The following is a 23,842-nucleotide window of genomic DNA, read 5'->3' on the forward strand; positions in this document are numbered from 1 at the left end:
CTATACCACGGCACCACTGTGCCGCGACCCCCCTGTGCTGGTTTTTTTTTTTAATTTTATGTATTTTACACATTTAATACGGAATTTAAAGATTGTTTTTAATAAATATTATGTTTTCTTTCGCCATTTGTAAGGATAGCCCAAAAGGCTTAATGTGCCGTAGGTTCGTGGGCACCCAAGGTAAAAGACAGTTAGGCTAAGCTTAGGATTACAAATTAAAAATTGTTGACTCATTTATTTATTTATTTTTTAAAAACAAATAATTAATACATGCTTTTAACGTAATCTATGAAAATTATTTTTTAAAAATAATGCAGAGTATTCACTGCATTAGAAATTATTAAAGATTTCAAAACCTGCCGAGTGTATTATCTTGTAGTATTATAATATACACATACATTATATGTGTATTAAACTTTATATAAATTAAATAAATTACTTATAAAGTAAATAATCAACTAGATATTTAGGAGTGTAATATGTCTGAGTTGTCATATCAAAATCCTTATCATCATCATTATTCATTTCATCATTTTCATCACTTAAACTAGGACTATAATGTATTGTTACATCATTCGTATTATCACCAGGAAAATAAAGTGATCGATAAATGTCTTCATGATTTCCTAATTGTTCTAAAAAAAAATTGAATTATAATTTTCATATAAAAATATATATATTTTAATTTTTAAATTAATTATTTTAATGGAAACTACTCAATTTTTAATAAAATAGTAATTTTTTTGTAGGCTTTTCTTAGTTACTTATGTATTTATATTTATCTGTTATAAAATAATTTTTAGGTTAATCCCTTATTAGGATGTAAACATTATTATATTAAATGACAACGTTTATATTTAACTAGCTGAAATAATAAAAAAATATTACTTAATTAAGAAAATGCCGTAGCAAAGAACTTTGAAGAAGTATTTTAAAAGTTATCAATAATTTTATGTATTGACTGGAGGTGACTAACTAGTACTGCTATTTTTAATACTAGTCATTTCTCATCCTCGCTTCTCATTTCATTAAAATATAAAAATGTTAATAACTTCTAAAATACTCGTTCAAAAATTGATATCGACCGGTTACTTCTTAATTACATAATTTTCCACTGGTGAAAAATACATATTTACATATTTAATATACATATTTAACTTATTTAAATAGTTATTTAAACAAGTTAAATATGTATACTGTTAAAAAAAAAATTAATTTGACACTCTAATATAATATAAAAAGTAAGACATAAAAATTATTTTACAAGACATTAATGAAAAGACCTATGTATAACAAAATCTTATAGAATAAAATCTCAAAAAAATTATTTTATGAAAAATTGAGTGTCTAGCCTTTTTAATGTCACTTATTAAATATATTTGAAATATTCATTTGAGAATCATTAAGATTAATAGATTTATACAATTTTATGAATAATTTCGTCAAGTTTTAAATATGTTGTGTAGAAAACCTTGAATATACAAGACGACCGAAATTTGGTAGTCAGTATTTTATTAGAAACTATTGTAAATTGTTATTTATGTAAAAAATATATTAGGTTCAAAAAATTCAATATATGTAGTCAAATAATTAACTAATTAAAAAATTGTTTTTAAATTTAAAAACCTTAATTTTCTTAAACGGTAATACTTGTTTGTGACCTGATGTTAACTGTAGTTCATAAAAAAATAATTAAATTTTAGTGTTTACTTAAATACATAAATGTATTTAAAATGCTGTAGTGGAAAAAATTATAACTATCATTATAATTATACTTTTATAAAAACTCTAAACAGAATTAATTTATAAAACTTTGTCAAAATGCTTTATGTTCTTTTATTTAACTGGAAGAAAAAAATAATGAAAATAATTTTGTAAACTAACCATATGGTATATAATTTTTGAGAATAATTTTAAGTTTACTGTCATTTATGTATTCTGAAGGAATATATCTATTGACAGCCTCAAAAATATACTGATATTTTTTCAATTCTGAAGTTAATAGAGCAATTTTATTTACTTCCTTATTAGCTAAATCATAAATGCTACTAATATTGTCTTCTCTGATATTTTCTATTTGTAAATGACTCATTTTGTAACATAAAGAATGGCGTCTTAAAAATTGATAGAAAAATTTTGAAATTAATTGAATATTTTTATTTGTAAACAAATTATTGTGATCTTTGAAGGATGAAACAAGATTGTAAATTATATTAAATGCATGATACATTTTATCTGTATATATTTTATCAAATAAATTCAAATCCATAAAGGATTTCATATTTTCAACAATATGTTGGCCCATTTTAATGATTTTATATTTCATTATGTATTTTAAATCCTTATTTTTAAATTTAATAAGAAAAATGAACTTATAAACTATTGAAATATAAAAACGTACAATCACTATAATTGGACGAAGTATTGCTGCATTTACTACATTTTGAAATGCTTTTACATTTTTAAAGTCAAAATCGAACTTGATGAAACGAAACACATCGAATAACGTTATTTGATAATTATTAGTACTCTTTTTATGCATCGGGGCATATCGAACCATGTCTAAAACATCATATAGCTCTTTGTTACTGTTATATTTAGCATATTGTTTTGCTTGAGAACCTGATGCAAGATCTAGCTCCATAAAACAAGGCCGATTTTCCATCAAATCGTAAAACAAAATATTTTTAGGATTGAAAATATTGTATGATTTTCTTTCAAAAGCTAATGCTAACTGTTTTATTATGTCACAATAACTTTTTAATATATCAGTATTATTCATCACAAACATTTCTTTTACAGTCAAATATTCCTTCATAATTTTAATAATTTTATTGTTTAGTTTTTCGATTTCATTACGTAAGACTTCTAGGCTGTGTTTTATTGGCTCTTGAAAATTAGTTAAAGATATGAAATAATTTTTACCTGATACATTTAAACACCTTTCATTTATAAAATATTCCAATCTTTCTACAATTGAACGATGTAGAATTTTATAACCTTTAAGTAAATTTTGTGAGTTTTTAATTCTATTAAATTCGCCATTTTCGTCATTACCAATCATATTTATAGATCCCGAAACGTTATTCAAATATAAATTAACGGCCATTATATCCCCTGCGACATACTTTTTGTCCATTTCCCGTAATGAATCTAACATTATCATAACAATTTCGCCATGAGATTGTACTGCTGTTCCATAATTTCTTAATTCAAGTTCAGAAATGTTATTTTCGAAGTTAAACAAATATTTCTCACTATATTTAAAATAATTAAACAAATGTTCCGAGAAATTGCAATGTAAAACCAAAAGGTCTAAGGAAATTACACATTTTATATTAACAAATAATATTTTAATAAATATAAAAATTTTAAATATGATCATTATGACGTATACTCTGACTACTACTAACAAATTTTAAATAAATATTTAATAAAATATAAAAAAGGGTAGCATTCGTTTAATAATTATGTCATATATAATATAATAATATATAATAATGATTTATTTGCTTTAAAAAGAATCTTAGTGCTTTTATAGAATATTCTATTTGCTTTAATATATTTCCTTTGTTTTTTAAACCTTATGTTTCGATGCTTTTTATTTTTAGTCAATCTAATTTTGCATATATGACTTCACATATTATAAATTAATTTTAATTTGTATGCACATTGTATATATTTACGTTAAGATTAACGTAAATCGTCCTTCAAAGCAAAAAAAAAAAAAAACTTATAATTATATAATTACTTATATTCATTTTCATATTTTTTGAAAATATTCTGGAATCTTTGGTTTCTTCAAACTTATACCAAAATAAAGGTTTTTAAAAGTACTTTATGATAAATAAAAAGTTATCAACCAAACAATTTTTCAATAAAAAATCTATTGTTTGAGTACATTTATCTATAATAAAACTTATGTGTTCTGATAAAATTATAAAATTAGAGTTGTTTTCATTCAATTGAAATAAAAATAATAATAATTTAATTTCTTATAAACCTAATGTGTAAGATAATATTCTAGTGATTGTCAATATCAGAATTAACCCTGACTGTGTTGAAGTTAGTACCATTTTCAATATTACGTCAATCTGATTAATTCTATAATATAACACTATTTAAATCTATTTAAGAAATCTTAAAATATGATAAAACAGTCATGAGTGTCATATACTCGTTTCATAGTAGTTTAAGCTCGGTAGTTCCAATACGTAGATCGGACTGCGGAACAACAACTGATTAAACAATAAATTAGACCAAGCTTATTAACTACCGCGCCTTAGGCTCTTTAGATTTTTAATAATAATAATTATAAAAACACATAGACTAAATTCAAACTAAAAACAAAAAACTTAACAAAACCATTTGTCAGCAGAGCGATAGAGACGAGAGAAAAAGGAAATCGGTTACCTTAGAGATCGATACGAGAACTGTTGTTAAAATAAGGGAAGGCGGTATATTTAAAATTCATATTTGAAAAGGCACATACCTAGGAAAGATTATATAAACCCAAAACTCACGACGAATATAAACAATATTTGACAATATACAAAATAATCCCGCCACATAAACACGGTTAACACTAAAAAATATAATGAGTTTCTGATAGTGACGGAAGTAGCCACAAACATTTGAATTACTAATAATTCGCATTTTCTTAAAATCAGTTACACCACATATAAGGAATTAATTTATTGTAGAGTAATAATTAATATATCAAACAATTAGTTATGCGTGTATACATGAGAATCGATGCATATTAATGGAATTTCAAAAAATAGTCAACATTTAAGTAGTTTCAATGTACTATTTATTGGTAAATATTTTGACCTATCTTTAGACTACCCAAATCAGTCTTATAAACTCTATTTCAGATTAAATAATTGAATTTTATCTACTATGCTACTGAATGCTAAATATGTTTATAATATTTACACTTTAATAAAAAATATTGCCTAGACACATTTTTAAAAATATTTTCCTGTGCTCTTTTATTACTGTAATTTCTCATTCTTTTATAGTGAAAATAAATTATATATTTAGTTAAACATCATTAACAATTGATGGCTAGTTGTTTCAATCTATTATTTATTAAGCAATAAATAATTTAAATAAAACTCAATATAGTTTTAGAAAAATCCGCAGTAGTCGAACACGCTAAAAACAAAGGACATGACATCCAATTCGATAAAGTAAAAATACTAAACAAAGAAACTCATTTTAGCAAACGAATGTACAAAGAGGCAAAAGAAATCGAAAAATGTCCAGAGAAGACGGATGGAAAATAAGCAAAACTTGGTTACCCATCATACACCAGACAAAAAGAAAATCAACTAACAACACTGAAAACAGTTCATTACAAGGAAAAGTTACTGTAAACGTAATGGAAATCTGTCAGTGCAGAAAAGGAAGACCAAAATGCCAAGAATGTCAAAAACAACAACAATAATCAAAAACAAAGTCGTCAACAACATGAGCATAAACTGATATGATAAACAACCAACGTATAAAAACATACTGATAACAAGATAATCCGCCAGTATAGTTTCAACCACCGAGCAGTAACTATCGCTCCGAAGATGGACTCTGCAATGAGTCCGAAACGTCAGCAATCAACTGCAAACATGGATAAATCCTCAAGCTTTTCAAATAATGTGACAATCCATGAAAGTTTCAACACATTCATAAGATAAAGTATGTCTAATGAAAAAGGTATATAAATATTATTTCTCATAAAAAAATTGTGTTGATCCATACACTTTTCAATAAGTTATAGCATTATAAAGTTAAAAATGTAAAAAATAAAATACAGAATTTTCACACGAAAATAGCATTTGGTAGCAGTCAGACATTTTTTTTTTTCATAATAAAAAACATTACACAACATTTAATTTAAGATATATATAAAAGTTTTAGACTTTGCGGAACACTTCAAAAGTTAAATTTTTGTGAAAATCTTGTCATTTTAAATCCTCCCCTGTGGGCAGGTAAAGGGTGAGATTTATAAAAAAAATATAACAAATGATAGGTAAAGATAACAAGCATCTATATAAAAAAAATTATATTGATTTGTTCATTTTTAAAAAAGTTATGGCAGTTTTAATTTTAAAAAATTTTAAAAATGTCGAAACTTAACGATTTTTAAATCTGTAATTTTTTTGAAGGTTTCCTCATTTACGGGGAACGAGGAAAATGTTTTCAATTCTTGAGGGTAATGTCTTCGAGTAGATACGATTTGTGATCTTTTGACGTATCGTTGAAAAAATCTATTGGGTGAGAGCTGAGAAAATATGGTAAAAGACACAAAATAAATAAATAAATAATTTGTTTTTGTACAAGTAATATAAATTATAAATTTTTATTAATAAAATTAAGATGAATAATGCAAAGCATTAGATATATAACTACAGTTGTTTTAAATTTATAAAATAAAAAATAATTAAATTATACTTTTTAATGAAAAATTTTAACTGATAAATAAAATACTATCTGTAATAAAAACTTTTGTTATGATTACTTTTAAAGAATAACTGGTTTAAACTATATATTTGAGTTAAAGGAACATGCAGATGCCGCGAACCGTTACTTTGCATCTCTTGGTCTTGTATGATAAATAGCTGAGGAAGTATTGAATTATGTCTATTTTAGTATAATATAAGGTACAACAGTAGTAAGCAATTTTTGAACTCTTAAGCAATATAATAATTCCATATAAAAGGGAAATACTGGTCCTTTAGTTAATCTTAATAATTAGTGTGCTGTGCGTGTCCTTTAGTGGGTATAGTAAAAAGGTAGTTGTGCTGGTGGCTGACAAGGAGCCACCCTTTAGTCTGCTACTTTTGAGCTAGACCGTGCTGACGGGTCTAAACTCTACCCCTTTAGTAGTTCACTAATTTGAGGGATTGGGGCTGATTAGTTTATCGAACGAGAGGACTCGAGAAGAGCTTGAACAATGAACTCGTCGTATATATATATATATATAAACATTAATTAATTTATGTAAAACTTTTGTGTCTACGTTGGGACACTACCGACGAACGACAGTCTCAAATAAAGTTTTATTCTCACGCGCAGTCGGAATTTCGGCAGCTTTTGGAAAATTTCCGTAAAATCAGTTAAAAAACATCTAACAAGATTGTTTGGTGCGGCTTCAGTAAATTACGAAAAATTATACACCACTCTTATGCAAATTAAGGTGTGTTTGAATTCTGGATCAATAACGCCACTGCTTACTTACTACTTACTTACTGTCTGATTTAAATGCATTTACCGCCACTCATTTTTTAATCGGAATTTGTTTACAGAAATACCTGAACCTGACTTAATAAAAAAAATTCCCAATCGGTTGAGAAGGTGACAGAGGATGAGGTAGTTGACACAGCAAGTTTGAAATCTATGCAATCTGAATACTTATCTACACCTTCAATATCGTGTCAAATTGAAAAAATCATTGAGAGCCGTTCCAAAATTAGATGATTTAGTTCTAATGAAGGAAAATAACTTATCTCCACTACAATGGACACTTGTAGAATTTCAGAGATTGTATTTGGAAATGAAAACGATGCCAGGGTAGCCATGATGAAAACAGATAAAGGGCAGTTCAAAAGAGCAGTCAGAAATTTATGTCTTTTGCCGATCAAAGAGGAAGAGCCATGTCGGTAAATTGTTTGTTTTTGTATATATGTTGTGTCAAAAATTGTTCTTAGTTACTCAAATAAGTATTCATTTCTTCTTCTTCAAAAAAAAAATGTGGTTATAAAATGAAAGAATCTGTTCATTTTCTTCTGTTGTAATAGTAATTTATTATTATTATTTTGACTTATTTATTTATTTTTTTTCAAATGCAATTTTTCATAATTTGAATTATTTAATTATTAGTTTTTTTGATTCTACATGTATTTTAAAATTATGGCCGGTATATTGACGATCTGTATGTATTATTAATCTTACTATTTTTTTTTGTTATCGAATAACAGACGGCCAAACTTGTACGCGTGTTAATGTTAGTGTACGTTCTACCCCAATAACGAAGGTGACACGCTCCTAGTTTTCAAAGCTAATTTTAATGGTTAAATAATTAAATATGTATGTAATAATATGTATGTACATAAAATTACTAGATTAAAAAAATATGTATACATATATATTTTCTCAATTATGTGACTTAAGTTATTCTAACTGTAGTAGTAATTATTAAATCCTATCTAATTAATTCTTATCTAACAAATGGTGTAGAAATCTAGATTGTTGTTAACTTATAAACGATATTTCTCTTCATTTGATTATAATTGTTATTTCTATCAATTTTAGAATATATTCTTTCAATATCTATGTAATCCACTTTTTTTAGTGCTAATTTACCAAACTCATAACTGTTTTTTTTCTATTGGTTTTGTTCATAACCGTTCCTACGGACATATTAGTAATAAGATTCTTTAGTTACTTTGTTTATCTATTGGTAAAGTTGGTCCGATTTCTTGTTTCTGAAAACAGACTTCAATTCATCATAATTTTAATTAATGATCGTTTATATTTTTGATACTTTTTTCCTAAATCACATAAATAATGGTTTAATTTTTGAACATTTCTATTTTTTTCAAATAAATTTTGGAGATTGAAGAAGTAAAATTTTTAAAAATTATTTTGAATGAGATTCAATTGACATAATATTGGTTCAGACTTATTTTCAAAATTTTCTTTGTATCAATATACTGATACAATAATAATTTACTATGAAGAGTCTATAGATTCTTTATAGTATTGAGACAACATTTTATATTTAAAATTCATTGATTTCAAATGGGAATTGTTATATCTAACATGCTTCTTAGCATATCACACTCTTAAAAAGTAAATTCTAAACTTACACATAAATATACAGAAAGATTTATGGCAAAATTATACTATTTGTGTGAATAATTTTATTATTATAATTCTTGATAGCGACACAAACTATATAATATATATATATATATAGTCTATATAGACTATATAGTCTGTGTCTATTATATTATAATATAATTTCCGATACTCTGCGATAGCAATAGCGACTGTTTCGTTATTTGCCCGACCAATAGTCAGTCGTCCGTCGGATTCCGTTTATGCGAAAGTTGTTTTATTATTATTATATTTTTTTAACATTTTGCGCCGATTTGAAGTTGAGAGTTTTCTTACGAGTCTCAATTTATAAACCGAAAACTTGTGTAGTTCTTAAATTTTATTCTTGTTCCTTAATAATTTAGTCAGAGGTTTAACACTTGTGTTTCATTAACGTGTATATTAAACATATAATGATGTATGGAAAGTTTTGGAGAATCTCTTACAATGTATTTCACCAATTAATTCGTTGATAAAAATGAAAAATTATATCAATCAATTAATGCTGAAATATTTAATTTCTAATTATACAATATTTATAATTATAACCACTTGAGAAAGTTATTGAAAGAAGGATTTTATTTATAAACTAATTTTCGTTGACCTAGGATCTTTTTTCATTTAAAATTGCAGTAGAAACAAAATACACTGACAAATAAATTAGGGTTAAATAGATAGTTAAACTTTTTTATCAGACAATATTTTTAATATGTAATTAATTTGACGAATTTTAATTTTAAAAGCTATTTCATAGAGACAGTTTCAGAACAATAATTAAACAAAATGATATTTTTAGTTAATTGACATTTATCAATAAAATTTTTAATATGTGTATATAATTAAGTTAATTTTTTTTTTTTATTGAAATAATATGTATTTATAGAGAATCAAATTAAGTTTTTGTAAATTTAAGCGGTTATTAATGTTATAAATATTAATTTAATATTGAATTTATAAATAGAATGTTAATTTGAATAAATGTTAACTTTTAAGGAGTTTTATTTAAAAATATGATATGAGGATATAAGATATAAAAAAAACATAATCATTACGCACATTACCAGAAGATATAATTATAACGCAATTAGAGTTAAAGTATCAGCCGGCCGCTCAATGTAATGGTTTGTGCGTAACGTTAATGAGCACATTTTAAAAAGTCGACAAGTCGTTGGAACGATTACTTGGAAAACTGTATTATAAATAATATAGCAGAACACAAAGACTTAATTTAGTAAGGCTGATAATAGTCTAATAGTTTTATTAATTGTTATAAAACAGTATTTGATTTACATAAATGAAAATGGATGAATAAGTACTTAATATATAAAAATATACATGAAACTATTGTATTTGAAATCAGCTTGTATACATTTGTCAAAACAAAATGGTAATATTAAAAGGTCCAAAATTATTATCGTAACATTACACAATAAGCCTCGATTGATCATCAATAGATTTTTCTTAGTAACAAATCGATTACAGTGTATAACTAAATTCGTGATGTGTTCTAGAAAAAAATATACTTTATAAAAGTCAATGTCAGATGTATCTTATCGGAATGCCTTAATGTGTGTTTTATTACAAAAGTGAAATTACAATAGTAAAACGTGATTTAATATTTAATTTTCAACTAAACTTGTTAAAATCTTTCAACAATAAGATACAAAAAAAATTTCGTAAGCGTAGCGAACTACTTGATGTTATTAGACAACGGAATTAAAAGAAATATGTTATATGAATTTTAAATCATTATTATAAGTACAAGTGTATCAGTACCCATGCATTCGCAATTTTTTATCGGCATTATTTATGTACAAAGTTTCAATAGTTGTATGACGAATAAAGTTTTAGAATATGATACTTTCTCAAAGACCCTCATAGAAATAAATTCATTTGATATTAACTTTTTCACAAAAATTTTCTAGATTACATCACAAGTATAAACTGTCATTTGATAAAATAGTATGTCTATTGAAGCTTAATAATCGCACAGATTTAGGTTGTAATTATTTTTACTCTAATATATTCAAAAGTAACAGCTTATAACCAAAAATAAAAATTGGGTCAACCAAATTTATAGACATATAAAGTGCTACCCCATTAAAAACAATATCATAGACACTATACATTAAATAAAATAATAATTACGTGCTTATGAAAATCATTTAAAAAATTGCACATTAAATATTTTATATATAAATATATGTCTCTATACAAAAAAAAAAATATATCTAAACAAAATAAATCATTTACGTCTCGAATTATGTCTATCGTAATACAATTAATTAAAATTTGGCGAATTTAACTATTCATTTATATAATATATTTATATATAATATTTAAATTAACAACAAAATAATAATAATAACATAAAAATACTATGTACATGATTCGATAATTGTAACTAAAATAATTAATTTAACATAAATGTAGGTACACACACAAAATGTCGAATATGATAAATCCATATTTTCAAAAACCCTAGGATATTATTTTCCTAGTCGATTAATAATAAAATTTAACAGGGTCAATAATAAAACGTTTACAGAATAAAAACGCATCAACAGCACGTGCGATAGTTTATAAAAATATACATTATAATTTTGGCACTTAAAACGATGAAGAATATGATAACGATGAGATTAAAAGTTAATAAATTTTGATTTTATATAATACAATTTAAGGCTATCAAGGCAACATCAATTTAATACGATAAAAATATAATAATAATATACTAATGATTAAAATTGGTGTTTTTAATATTAATTCGTCAGTCGTTTCTCTTGTAAAGAAAATGAAAGGAATCACATTTTCTTTTGACCACGACTTGATATTTTTTCCTATAAAATAATAAATAAAAATATAATTAATATACAATGATTGAGGAACTACTTAAAATGATTTAACGAAATATAATTATTTATTAAATATATTTTAATTGATCATTGAAATAAGAAAATTTCTTTTTTGATGTTTGAATAAAATTTATTGTTAGTATGTAATATTATTAAAAAATATATAACTGATTAGCATACTCCTTAAGTAATCGATAGTACTTTTCGAATTGCTTGTCTCTTATAACATGTCGTAGACGTTAAAAGAAAGGATATATAAAAGAGCTACTATGGCACAAGGTTCTCACGAAATTATCTTCTCTCAGAGAAATACGAATACACAGTTTCAATTTTTATTTATTAAAACAAGTCATAGAAATAAAACTAACAAATATTTAAAATTGTTAAAAGTAGACATATGATCACTAAATATACTGAGCACTCGCTGACAATTTAGTTAATATATTCATATTTAGTAAAATATTATGTAATAACTCTAATGATCTTTTTAAAAAATGTTGTTGAAATTAAATCTATACTTACAAAAAACTCATGTGGTAATCATTACGGACTAGCTGTCGATATTAAACTAAAATAAAACTTCTTAAACGTATAATATTTGCACCTGTAATAAAAAATATAAAATTATATAATATTGTACAATATATTACTTATTATAAAAAAAGGTAATAGATACATTTATCTAATTAAGTTGTCTGTAGTATATAACTATCCTTGCTTGAATTAAAAAAATTGAAAATAATTTTTTTTTCAAATTGGTTATGCCATAACTACACAATTGTAGGTTTTCTTTTTAATGCAATGTAAAACATAACAATATACTAACCATTAGTCGTTTATATGTACAAAGATTACCCTGATGGTAAGTATTAATCTATTTGGATTTCATCTGTTGAATCTGAAACAAATTAAAATCAAATAATTTTAATTTAAAAATTATTTTTAGAAAATTTAGAGGACATATTGGTAAACTTGGTTAAAAATACTACAGCGGAATGCCCGACGCTCAAATGTACCGAGATTGCCTATCCGAAACGCCTAAATAAAAGTGAATTGGCCCAGTGGAATTTAATAATATAATGTGTTGTATTTGCCTCCTCTCTATAAAATATAGAACATGTCTGTACCTACAATTTGCGTTGCCTGAACTCCTATCAGTTTCTGCAACTTTTGCAACTGTTCAACTAAGGATCCGTTGCTCTCTTCGAGATTGAGAATTTTCCTTTTGTATTCGCTGTTCTCAGAAACTAATATTTCTACCTTCCTTTCCAATGAATCCATATACTCTTTCTTTTTGCGCCGACTTTCTTGGGCGGATATCTACACAAAATACACGGATATATAAAAAATGACGAAAAAATTGTATAAATTGTAAATGGGTCTTTCAAACGGTCGACGAAAAAGCTTAACGATATGGTTACCTTGTTTTTAATTTTCCTTCTGATTTTTTTCAGTGACTTTTCCTCGGCTTTTGTTAAAGGAAGTCTGGTGGGTATGGGATAACCCTCTGCTAGCAATGTGCGTTTTTCCTCTTCGGTCAATACTAGGGCCCCAGTCGAGCCTTTTGGCTGACAGCTGATCAAAGGGGTCTGAATAGGCTGCCGGCTACTGGTGGTTCCATTAATGGACGAGGACGAAGAAGACGATGACAAGAACAGCCGCCGCGTGGGCGACGACCTGTGGTGTGGCGATATGTTACCGCCTTCGCTATCGCTGGATGTCGACGATGGTGGTGTGGGTGGAAGTGTGAAACCTGTCATTGAATAGCATCAACATTAGTAATAACTGTATTTGTATCAAAAAAAATTTGAATTCAGTAGAGATGCCAATTAAAAATGACATACCTGTACCTTCCATTTTGATGCCAAAGTTTGGCAAGATTATTTTGTGTGACTGGTTGAGGAATGCTCTGGAGGTCAACACGACCGTGGTAGGGTTATCGTAACCGGTTTTCTGTATCTGTAACAAGATTACAATTAATAATATAATGAAATGTTACACGGCTTTCGCTAGTGAAGTTTGCAACAACAATGTTATACCGTTTATCAAAATGGGAAACGTGTAATTTGAAATAAATCTTAATTGAGTTGAAAAGAGTACTGCAAGGAAATTTAATTATACACGTTTAGCATGTGTGAGAAAAATGAGCTGCACTCAGAGCATAAATGCATAATACAAAATAAGTTAAAGTAATGATTTGCTGGAAATACTAGAGTGAGATATTCATTTAAGTTGATTTATGAACAGTTAAAACACAAATAAGTCTAATAAAGTCAATATTTGCATAGATAGTAAATATTTCATATAATTTAATGCACTTATTATGAGGTAACAAGTAACTAGCTATGAAAAATACAGTCTATTAGAAAGTAATTAAAGTTTCCATTTAATATGTACTTTAATCATCGTCTAATAATGCTAAACTTAAAATGCATTGGTTTGCTTAGAAGTACACTAAGAAATAAAGGCGTATGTTACCGATATGAATGATAAATATTTCAGAGGATGTCAAAGAGAACAGTCGCGCGTGACCAAAATGAAACAGAAATGGCTTAAAATACGAATACTCCTAATGTCTTGGTGAATAGTTTGAGTTTCTACGGATTTCATTCCTTTAAGCGGGTAAAAATATAAAGTCATAAATAAATAAAAACATACACTGCGATCAGTGAAAAATGTTAAATTGGAAGAAGCGGCTGAAGTTATTTTTCCGATGAGAAACGGACAGGGTAACAATCGTCTAATTTTCTCCTGTTCACCACAAATTAAAACGGCTAGACATTCGATCACAATAAATATGTTTGACATTATTGTGCCGTATCTGCGATTTCTAAAACGAACAGCCGCCGATGAATCACTTATTAGAGGGATAGCCAATTAGTCATGTAGGACACGGAGACAACGTCTAGAGAACAGGTGGTGATTGTGATGTGGCTGATACATTGTCGTAGGCTAGCCGTGACACTGGCAAGTACTTAACCGCGCGTACTCGTACACAATACCGTTTGCGCCGACGAGAAAATTGTTTGCATTAACACCGTTGGCACATAATTGAAATAATTAATATAAAACGCTATAGCTCCAATGCTGTCCGATGGCCAACGCTTCTAGGAAATGGCGATTTCTATTATGGCAGAATCTCTCCGTCGAAGTTACAACCGATGCTGCCGACGACCTTTTCTTAGACGACAAGTCCGATGAAAACAATATCGTCTGCACGATTCGGACGGCGTAGCAATTAACAAATAAAAATCCTCGTTAATTTTTTTATTATTTTTGGATGTTCAGCGAGAAGGAAAAAAATTGTTATTCTAACAATTAACGGTCAAGGTTGTAAAACGCGTTCGAGCCGTACGAAGGACGTCTCACATACTAAAGCGACGTGGGCGAAATTCACAACTCCCGTACCTACAAGAGTTCACGTTGGGGTAATCGTAAATGAATTCGGTTTGAAACTACTGTGAACTGCACACGGTGGAAACCGCGCAATGATAAAGCAGCAACCGACGGCCGAACGGCATAAATAATAATTATCAATTACCTTGTTGTAGTGTGTAGGTACGTCGGCGACCGAGCAAGGAGACGGTGGACACGAAGACGTTTCTAAATATTCTTGATCACTCATCGGTTCGTCTTTAACGGATGTGTCGTCTTTAATGCTTATCATTTCTATGTTTCCTGTCCGGTCGCATCTCACCTCGTCGAACGTCAGCTTGCACGTCCTGTCCTGACTACTGTCATCGTCGACGTCTGTGAAAAAAATAAAAAAACAAATACGTTGTTAATAAAAGATAGCTAAGTGTGCTTCATTTTAACACCGCCAGGTCTAATTTAACGAAGACGTACAATCTAGACGAGCTGCAAATGCGCACTCACTATCACTGTACGCACTTAATGATTCAATGCGACTTGCGGCCCAACACCCGTTGAAAATCATTATGATAATTATATTATAATAACTTTCGGTTATTATACAACACAGCTCGGAGAAAAATATACATTTGTATACAAATGACAGACGAACGTAAAGTTGTTATTGTTGTGACAAGGCATTACGATAAGTCATTAAAGTTGTATGATTTCAAATTTCGCCTAATAGAAATTGTATTAACAAAATCAGTACATCAAATGCATACCAGTTATTTTAAGATTATGGCACCGCTTAGCACTATATAGTCAATGGGTTATGTAAAAAAATATCATTAAATTAACAATTATTCGATTGAGTGTTAACATTAAAAAAAAATGTAATATTTCACGAGTCCACTTTTGGTGACACACTGATTGGAGGTATCTACTCGATAACGTTAACGACCTTACATTATTTAACTTCTTGACCTCGAAACCGGGGGATATGATTGGTTTATTGAAATAATTTAAACATTTTATTACATTAATAAAAACTTAGGACCCGCTGTTTGTAATTAACATATACGATTGGAGTTACCAAATCTTTATTATTTCCTAACTCCACAAGCAGTTTAGATATTTTTTATGAAAACGATAGATTGCTAAAAATGTGTACAACGTTTTCGACCATACTTTATCATCGAGTTATTATAATTGGCTTTTGGAATATTCTGTTTTCAAGTTAATAGTGCATGACACTGAGCATATTTAAAAAACAGAATAGCAGATCATTATAATTGAACACGTATAAAAAATAAAGGTATTTGCACACTCCCGTTATGCTTTGAATCAACAAAAATACAACATTCAATGGTAAATAAACCACCTACATACGATCATTATATCGTCGTGTTTTTTTTCTAAATTATCGCTGTCGTCGAAATACACTGTTTTGGCTCACAAGCTAAATTATAAAACCGTTTAATCATTCAAATTACAAACGAATAGTAAAAAATGTTATAGCGCATTTGGCACCAGACAGTGTTCTTGTGGATCCAGTCAAATACGCTAATTCGGACTTCGTGACGAGAAGTGGCTGATGGAAGTTTGGTGATAAGATTATCCCTTAAAAATCCTTTACCACCTTGACCGCCTTCGTGTACTACCACTGTGCGTAAAACAAATAAAAAAGAGGAAAACATTTCCGATCTAGCGTTTACACAGCAGTGAAATCGACACTGTCACGCTAAACTGACTAGTTTAGGAGCGCTGAGTTTATCACAATGAGAAAAAGAGACTCGCACCAAAAAGTCCATTCTTCTGGTGAACCATTTGAAAACTTTTAAATCGATAACTCAACGCCAAGTTCTTACAATCGAACTATCAGATAGATTTAAATCCGTTCAGCTGTTCTGAGTTTTTCTCTGTCGTCATTGTCGAACGTTACATTTTTTTCTACTCGGATGCCGCTGAACATAAATTTTATTTTTTTGCCGAACATACGTCACTCCGACGTGTTTTCGTGCAATAATAATAATTATAATTGTGTCATATAACAATAATATGTGTACTTCGCGCCGTCTATTCTGTCCCCATTAACGAACAAATGCGCCATATGCGCGTGCACGTTATTGCCGCCGGTATATGTACCTAAATGTACCCAGTGCCTACACCACTGCAGTGTGTTTGCGCCACTCGGATGACGACAAGAGGGAGAGGCGGCCGTCTGTGCGTAAATGACAAGTACATACGTATGTGTTGTGACATTTCCATCGAAATTAAACGCGCACAATAACTAAATGTTTACCCACGAACTTTGTCGTCTCCTCCTCTTACCCACTCGCCGATAATAAGCGAAAAAATAAAATGGAAAAAATTAAAAAGAAACGATTTTGCGCGCGATCACAGTGCACATAATCTAATTATCCCCTCCCCCCCCCAAAAAAAAAAAAGAATAAACGGTAGCCGTTTACGGTCAAGAAAGTTGATTATAATACGAGTTACAACAATAATAAAATAATAAATCCGTCGCGTTTGACATCCGGTTTGTGTGAGTTTATAAACGACATGGCCATAGTGTCTCGGTTTTTTAATCCTTCTCTCTGCCATCCATAATAATTATTTTATTATCAACGACTGCCATTTCGCTTTAGTGGAACGTATAACGGTTTTTGTGTGCGTCGCGCTTGTATTACTCATGACGCGCTCCCTTCCATAACACGCGCTGTAATATATATTATGTACATATAATCGTTCTGAGAAGGCTTAAACGTGCTAATAGGCGTACAAACTCGTATGTATTAGCTCCGATATTCGTTACTATCGTAATACGGGTACCACCTATGACAGTTAAGTGAGCACGTTTATTTAACACTGCGATTGTTAAACTGGCCAAGCCGCGATTAGTGTGTGCTCTCAGCCTCCCGTGTTTCACCAGGTAACTCATATCTATACCGGCCAGTCGCTCTGTTTAGCCACAAGTGCAAACAGGCGATTAGAAGTGCGACACGAAGAAGAATGCGTTTTTATTTTCCTAAAGTGATACGGTGATACGTCTATAACAATAACTATTTTTGTTGTTGCAATGACTCACCTATGGTATTCAACGATTCTCTAGATCCGTGTGTAGTACAATACGAGTGCTCGGCCTTGATTGGGGCATTGCCCAAGAGCGCGTCGGTCATCAGACGATCGTGTAGCACCACGTGTGAATTCGATCGGCCGTTGCCGCCGATCAACCAATCGGACGGGTCCTCTGTGGCTCTGAGAGCTTCGCCCAAATCATGCTGAAAAAATAAAAACAAACAACAGTCGGTTAAAAATAACGTTGAACGCGTTTTGATTAATTATGGCGGAAAATAATTATAACAGTCAACGAAACCCCGAGGTACTCATTCGAGTTCACTGCACATAACAAAACAACGGCAAATGGTATTCTATCCTAGCCGTTCGTTAATACAACTATTGTTGCTCTTAAGCCGCATTAAAACAGTTGCATTAAGACGTATCGTTAATACCAACCCACCGGGTTGGTGATTAGGTGAGGTTAGGACACGCATGGAGTGTCGCACGCACGTGTTGGTTATATGTTCGACGGTAATACACACAAGAAGGTTGATTTTTTTATTTTCCCGAGTGGCTCGGCAGAAGCCATTATTGTAGTACCGGATGCGACTTAAGTGCCGTCAACGGAGGCGGTCAGTCACACGCGAATAACTACAAAAACTTTTGTAATAACATTATAAGCTCCGGGCCAATCTGTCATTGAGTTTCTTTCAAAACGACTGTGTGTGTGTGTGACGAGTGAAAACACATTAGCCCATCGAGTTCCGTGTACGATTCAATATGTTAATTCGTTATCGGTTCAATAATAAAAGGAACAACATCAATATAAGCATTCGAGTGTACTCATTCACAGGTTGTCGGAATTTGAAAATAATTCACCCGGTGAAAGAAGCAGTACTGCGTCGCCATTAGTAGAACTTATTTGGATAAAATTTTACCCTTGAGCAAAAATATTTCACTAGTCGTGTTATGAAAACACGAGCAATCCGACCGAAACTATAAACAGTAGTCGTATTACCGATGTCGAAACATATTATTTCTACTCGTGTCCCTCTAGAGGACACGCCGTTTCTATTATTACAGTAAACCGAATATGTAAATAAATAGTTTTGTTGTCTGTTCGCAATTGTTAAACGAACACGTCGCGGCGATTCACAATGTTTTTCGGTCAAACGATTCATTTAAGCATTCGTCATAGAAATGCATAAATCCGACAACACTATTTTAATTCATATCAATAGACACTGTATATGAAATGCGTTACAATGGGGTTTTAAAATTAATGTAAAAACGGTCGAGATGTTGCCGATCTATTAACCGCGCAGCTATTATGTGGCGTATTCTCCTTACAAGCGTTTTCTCGTGTCGAGACCAAAAAAAAAAACGAATATTTTTCAATATATTTTTTTTTTTCGACGGATATCGTGTGTACGTAATTCGTTCAGTCGTCTATAATCGCCACGGTAAAACCTCCTGGTAGTTTTTTTTTTTTCTTCTTTAATTTCAATACGCCATTGTGCCGTTGCACTGGCGGTAATCGCCAGATAAATTCATAGGAAAAGTAATCGTATAATGAAATCTCTTCTCCGGCGTGGTGAATATTTATTTGGCAAGTGTCCCCCGTGAATTAATTTCGAGAAGTCGTCTATGAGGAGACAACGATAAAGTTCTACAGTGTCGTTGTGTGCTTAATGTATGCGCGCGAGAACGAAAAAGAAAAAAAAACTCTCATAGTGATGTATAGTGTATAATAATTGGCACCCTACAGGTTTTGGAATTCTTCCATGCGCGGCCAACCCACAACGAAAACTATACTACGTACACCTATGGAGTAATACGTACGAAAATGCATTAAGTATTCCTTATTAATTTTTATGTAATCCTTTGCACCGCACCTCGCCGCCGCCGCCATTACTATGCGGCAGGACGAACGAAACCCGTTTGCAGTGTGTGAATTGCGTCAACAGTGTAATTACAAAATCAACACGGAAATTCCTTCACACAGAAACACCGTGATGACTAATTGAACACCGTTCAAAGATAATGCTGCACTCCACCCCCACCGGTGGTGTCTACCGTCGAATCTTTTTCCCTTTTCAAATGCGCCCCTCACTCCCCTCGCCCGCAACCAGTGGCACGCGCAACGCATTTCAAACTGTCGCGTGCAAGCGCAGCACACGGTATGGCGAACTTTCACCGCGGTCGTGTATTATACTTCTTGTACGCGAGAGCACTGCGAAAAATGTAACAGCACGCCCACGCCGAGCACAATATTCACAAACGCAAGCCACGCCCTTGCCGAATATCCACTCGATTGACCGGTTATCTTATTTTTTCCTGTTCAATAACCTTTCTCGATTAGAACCGCGTCGAATAAAATACCCATACGAATAATGTTATAACAATGCACAGACGTCAGATGGTGTTCAGATAAACGGGCCGCGATTAATCACATAATCGTGTTTCGTTTGCTCTCCAAAAGCTATTGGTTGTGCCGGACAGGACAGGAAAACCCGACTAGCCCAGCGCAACGGAACCGAACACCAGTCGCCGAGTGACCGGCGGTGGTACCCAGCGATCAAATGTTATTTCTAAAAAAAACAAACGTTTCAAAATGCCTACTTACATGTATCGGAATTGTTGTTATTGTTTTTTGCTTGCGTGTGCGATTAATGTCAAAGGGAGACTATAAAACGAACATAACAAAACGTCGCATATAAACGGCGTATAAATATAGATGTCGGCCACCTAACCAAACACGAACACTGATGAAGCGACCAAGGTTTACAGAGCTTTTAACGTTTTATTTGTTTTTGCGCCTATAATCGCAAAATGCACGTGCTGCGGGTAGAGATATTGTTGCGGTGGAAATAAGCGCGCGGCCACAACAGCCGAGACGAGCAATACGGTTTAATTGAACGCGCGCGTGAGAACGCACCGGCGACACATGCGAGCGGAGGAGGTGGCGGTACATCTTTAAGTCGCATATCCGGCAATGGATTTTTTTTTTTTCACATTTATTCATGTACAATAAAATAAATTGTGCGTTTGCGCGCCTTATCTGTAACGGAAACAAAACCGGTAGTTATCACAGAAGCTCCACGCCGCAGTGCAACATTATAAACGTATCTGTTCATAGAATTCAAATGTTAACGGGACTCTAGTCCACAAGACGATCGAAATTATTGTTGAAAACCAACTGGTTTACTGTAACGCAATCGTTGTGTATAAAAAAAAAAAAAACAGCCCAATGAAATATTAAACTTTCTGGTAGCTGATCCGTTCCGTAATACGGATCCTAAATTTACTGCTGCGATTCTTATTATTTTATCAATGTCACACTTGGTCACATGTGCAACACGAGCTTACGGGAACGATTAAATCGTAACGTAATGTGCATAAAACGATTATAAACGCATAGACTGATAATTGGAAATTAATTTTTTACTCGTAGTGTGTTGCCTAGCGCTTCTACAAATTCTAAACTTTCCTCGTGTAAGACCTGAACCGACCAATGCGTTACCGTAATTAATTAACTGCTGCCAGTCCATACGAAGAAATCGCAGTAATTTTACAGTTAACTATACTAATTATATTTGCTACTGTCCTACTAAACGAGAATATTACTAGCCGATTATTATTTTGCTACTCAATTAACATCATAAATGTAACTTAATATTGTTTACAATACTATTTCGATTCATTTAAAGAAGTTTTTCCAGAGAACAATTTCAGTCTTATAATTGATTACATTGTTTTATAATAAAATACTTAAATATAAAGTCGAGAAAGATTTAAAAATGTACACATTTTGCCGGATAGAAAAAATATATTTTTAAATTCCAGAATATGTCAAATAGTTGTAGGACTGTCATTTCTCATATTAAGATCATTAATATCAATGTGACAATGTTCGAATGGTTTCAATGGTATTGCAACAACATACAATAAATAGCTAATAGTTTTTTTAATTTTTTGTAATTTTCAACTACATATATTGTATTGAAAGAAAACTGCAAAAAAAATATATATACTTAAGAATGTATTACACAAATTTTTTGAAGGTGAAACATGAAGTCATAACTTGTTGTTAAATTTTTTTGATGTTACAAAAAAATGCAATTTTTAAAACTACAAAATTCTTTTGATTTTTTGTTTTAGGAAAATTCAGAAAAACAAACCTGTACATATTTTAGTAAATCTTAGATAATTCTTATTTTAACAACAAAAATTAAAAAAAATTTTATAAATAATCAAAATAAATTAAAAATAAACAAACTGTTTTTACTGGACTTATATATAAATATGTGTATTCGAGCAATACATTAACATTTGTAAACGTTTACATCTAAGTACCAAAATTATAGAAATTTTGTAAAATACTCCAAAATATCTCTGGACAATTTCTCTTAAACGATTAAAAACAATTGGAAATTTGGCGTCTAATAGCTACATTATAATTAATCACATCAAATTATCACTTTCTTTTAGTTGGAGTAAAGATTACCAGAGAACTATTTAATAACAGATTTTAAGTGTTGATGTGCTATACTTACGTCCAACAACATTTTTACTAAATATCGACGACTTCTATATTGGTATTTTTATTACACATTTTATTTACCTATGTCTGTTCAAATTACTAAGAGATATACCTTAAGTATACATTAAAAAGACAAATGCACATATAATTTAGCTGAAATAATTGGCATGGAGTTAATAATACATAGTTTCCAAGCAGTTTATTTGCTGTTAAAACACTACAGTTAACAAATTTAAAACATAACACGCAAATTTTAACCATTCAAAACAACGATTATTGACATTTATATTAAGCGTAATAACACCCTACACATAAAATAAGCGGTTCGGAGAAAAAAAAACTAATACTTGAAATATCCGAATTAATATTTGAATTATTTGAGCCTAGAGGCAATACAATTGCCAGACCGTTCTAATGAGCCCCTTAATTATAATTCAAAAATCATTATTCGTAGCGCTGGTTTCATTATTTTTGGTCGGTTTGTTATGCGTTTGTAGAAACTTATAAGCAGTGATTTTTTATGTTAATATTAAGATCCCGTGATAAACGCAAAACTAGTAAAATTTCAGGCAGAGTGCGATTTCGTATATTAAGTATATACATCTTAATTAATGAGCAATTAAACTAATAATAAAACGTAAACTACGCATGAATTTCAAAACAAATCGTCTTAATGCGCATTATGAAAACGCATAAAAAATGTCTGTATAATGTATACAGACATTTTTAATTTTCAATTAATGTAATTAGACAAAACTTGTGTCTATGAGATTTAATTCAAGTCCTACCGTTTATTACCTACGGGCAGAGTACTAACACAGTCGGGTACCATACAGACAATACCGTTAAACATTAGAACTGACAAATTCAGTACGGTGACATTATTGTAGAAACTCTTGTAGCGATCACGTCTCTGTTATAGAAAGGTGGTAAACGTGTCAATTTCAGCGGACATTGTAATTACTATGCGAGATTTTCTCAAAAAGAATTTGAGAAAAAAAATTACAAGATTTCAAGTACGAAAACAAAACAGCGTCTATCTGTACGGTATGATTCGTATAAGTGCAATTGCACGGGAATTTTCAGAACTCTTTCCCCCCGCCAAAAAAATGTACTCGTTGTATTTACTTCGGTTTGTCAATCTTGAAAT

At 30.4% G+C, this 23,842-nt stretch overlaps 2 protein-coding genes across 7 annotated transcripts in view; both read right to left on the reverse strand.

Moving 5' to 3' along the window:
* Window positions 1–235: 235 nt before the first annotated feature.
* Window positions 236–23,842, reverse strand: part of LOC126907513 (uncharacterized) — a 94,052-nt gene continuing 70,445 nt past the window's right edge. The window contains exons 1-2 of one of the 2 annotated variants that reach the window (XM_050688857.1): window positions 1,885–3,423; window positions 236–635 (exon numbers count right to left, since the gene is read on the reverse strand). In XM_050688857.1, the coding sequence (XP_050544814.1) occupies window positions 436–635; window positions 1,885–3,385 (1,701 nt within the window). In that variant the 5' untranslated portion in view covers window positions 3,386–3,423 and the 3' untranslated portion in view covers window positions 236–435. Of the gene's footprint in view, window positions 636–1,884; window positions 3,424–23,842 lie in introns of those variants that run through there. The other variant, XM_050688859.1, reaches the window with a different exon arrangement.
* LOC126907533 (cyclic AMP response element-binding protein A-like) overlaps window positions 10,104–23,842 on the reverse strand; it is a 34,737-nt gene continuing 20,998 nt past the window's right edge. The window contains exons 1-9 of one of the 5 annotated variants that reach the window (XM_050688898.1): window positions 22,706–22,732; window positions 18,178–18,370; window positions 15,277–15,485; window positions 13,580–13,694; window positions 13,157–13,488; window positions 12,863–13,055; window positions 12,562–12,633; window positions 12,258–12,339; window positions 10,104–11,720 (exon numbers count right to left, since the gene is read on the reverse strand). In XM_050688898.1, coding sequence (XP_050544855.1) covers window positions 12,605–12,633; window positions 12,863–13,055; window positions 13,157–13,488; window positions 13,580–13,694; window positions 15,277–15,485; window positions 18,178–18,370; window positions 22,706–22,717 — 1,083 coding nt within the window. In that variant the 5' untranslated portion in view covers window positions 22,718–22,732 and the 3' untranslated portion in view covers window positions 10,104–11,720; window positions 12,258–12,339; window positions 12,562–12,604. Of the gene's footprint in view, window positions 11,721–12,257; window positions 12,340–12,561; window positions 12,634–12,862; window positions 13,056–13,156; window positions 13,489–13,579; window positions 13,695–15,276; window positions 15,486–18,177; window positions 18,371–20,775; window positions 20,921–22,705; window positions 22,733–23,842 lie in introns of those variants that run through there. The other 4 variants (XM_050688899.1, XM_050688896.1, XM_050688897.1 and 1 more) reach the window with 4 other exon arrangements.

This window comes from Daktulosphaira vitifoliae, unplaced genomic scaffold (genome assembly GCF_025091365.1).
Source record: "Daktulosphaira vitifoliae isolate Bord-2020 unplaced genomic scaffold, ASM2509136v1 Scaffold_5, whole genome shotgun sequence".
Classification (NCBI taxonomy): Eukaryota; Metazoa; Arthropoda; class Insecta; order Hemiptera; family Phylloxeridae; genus Daktulosphaira; species Daktulosphaira vitifoliae.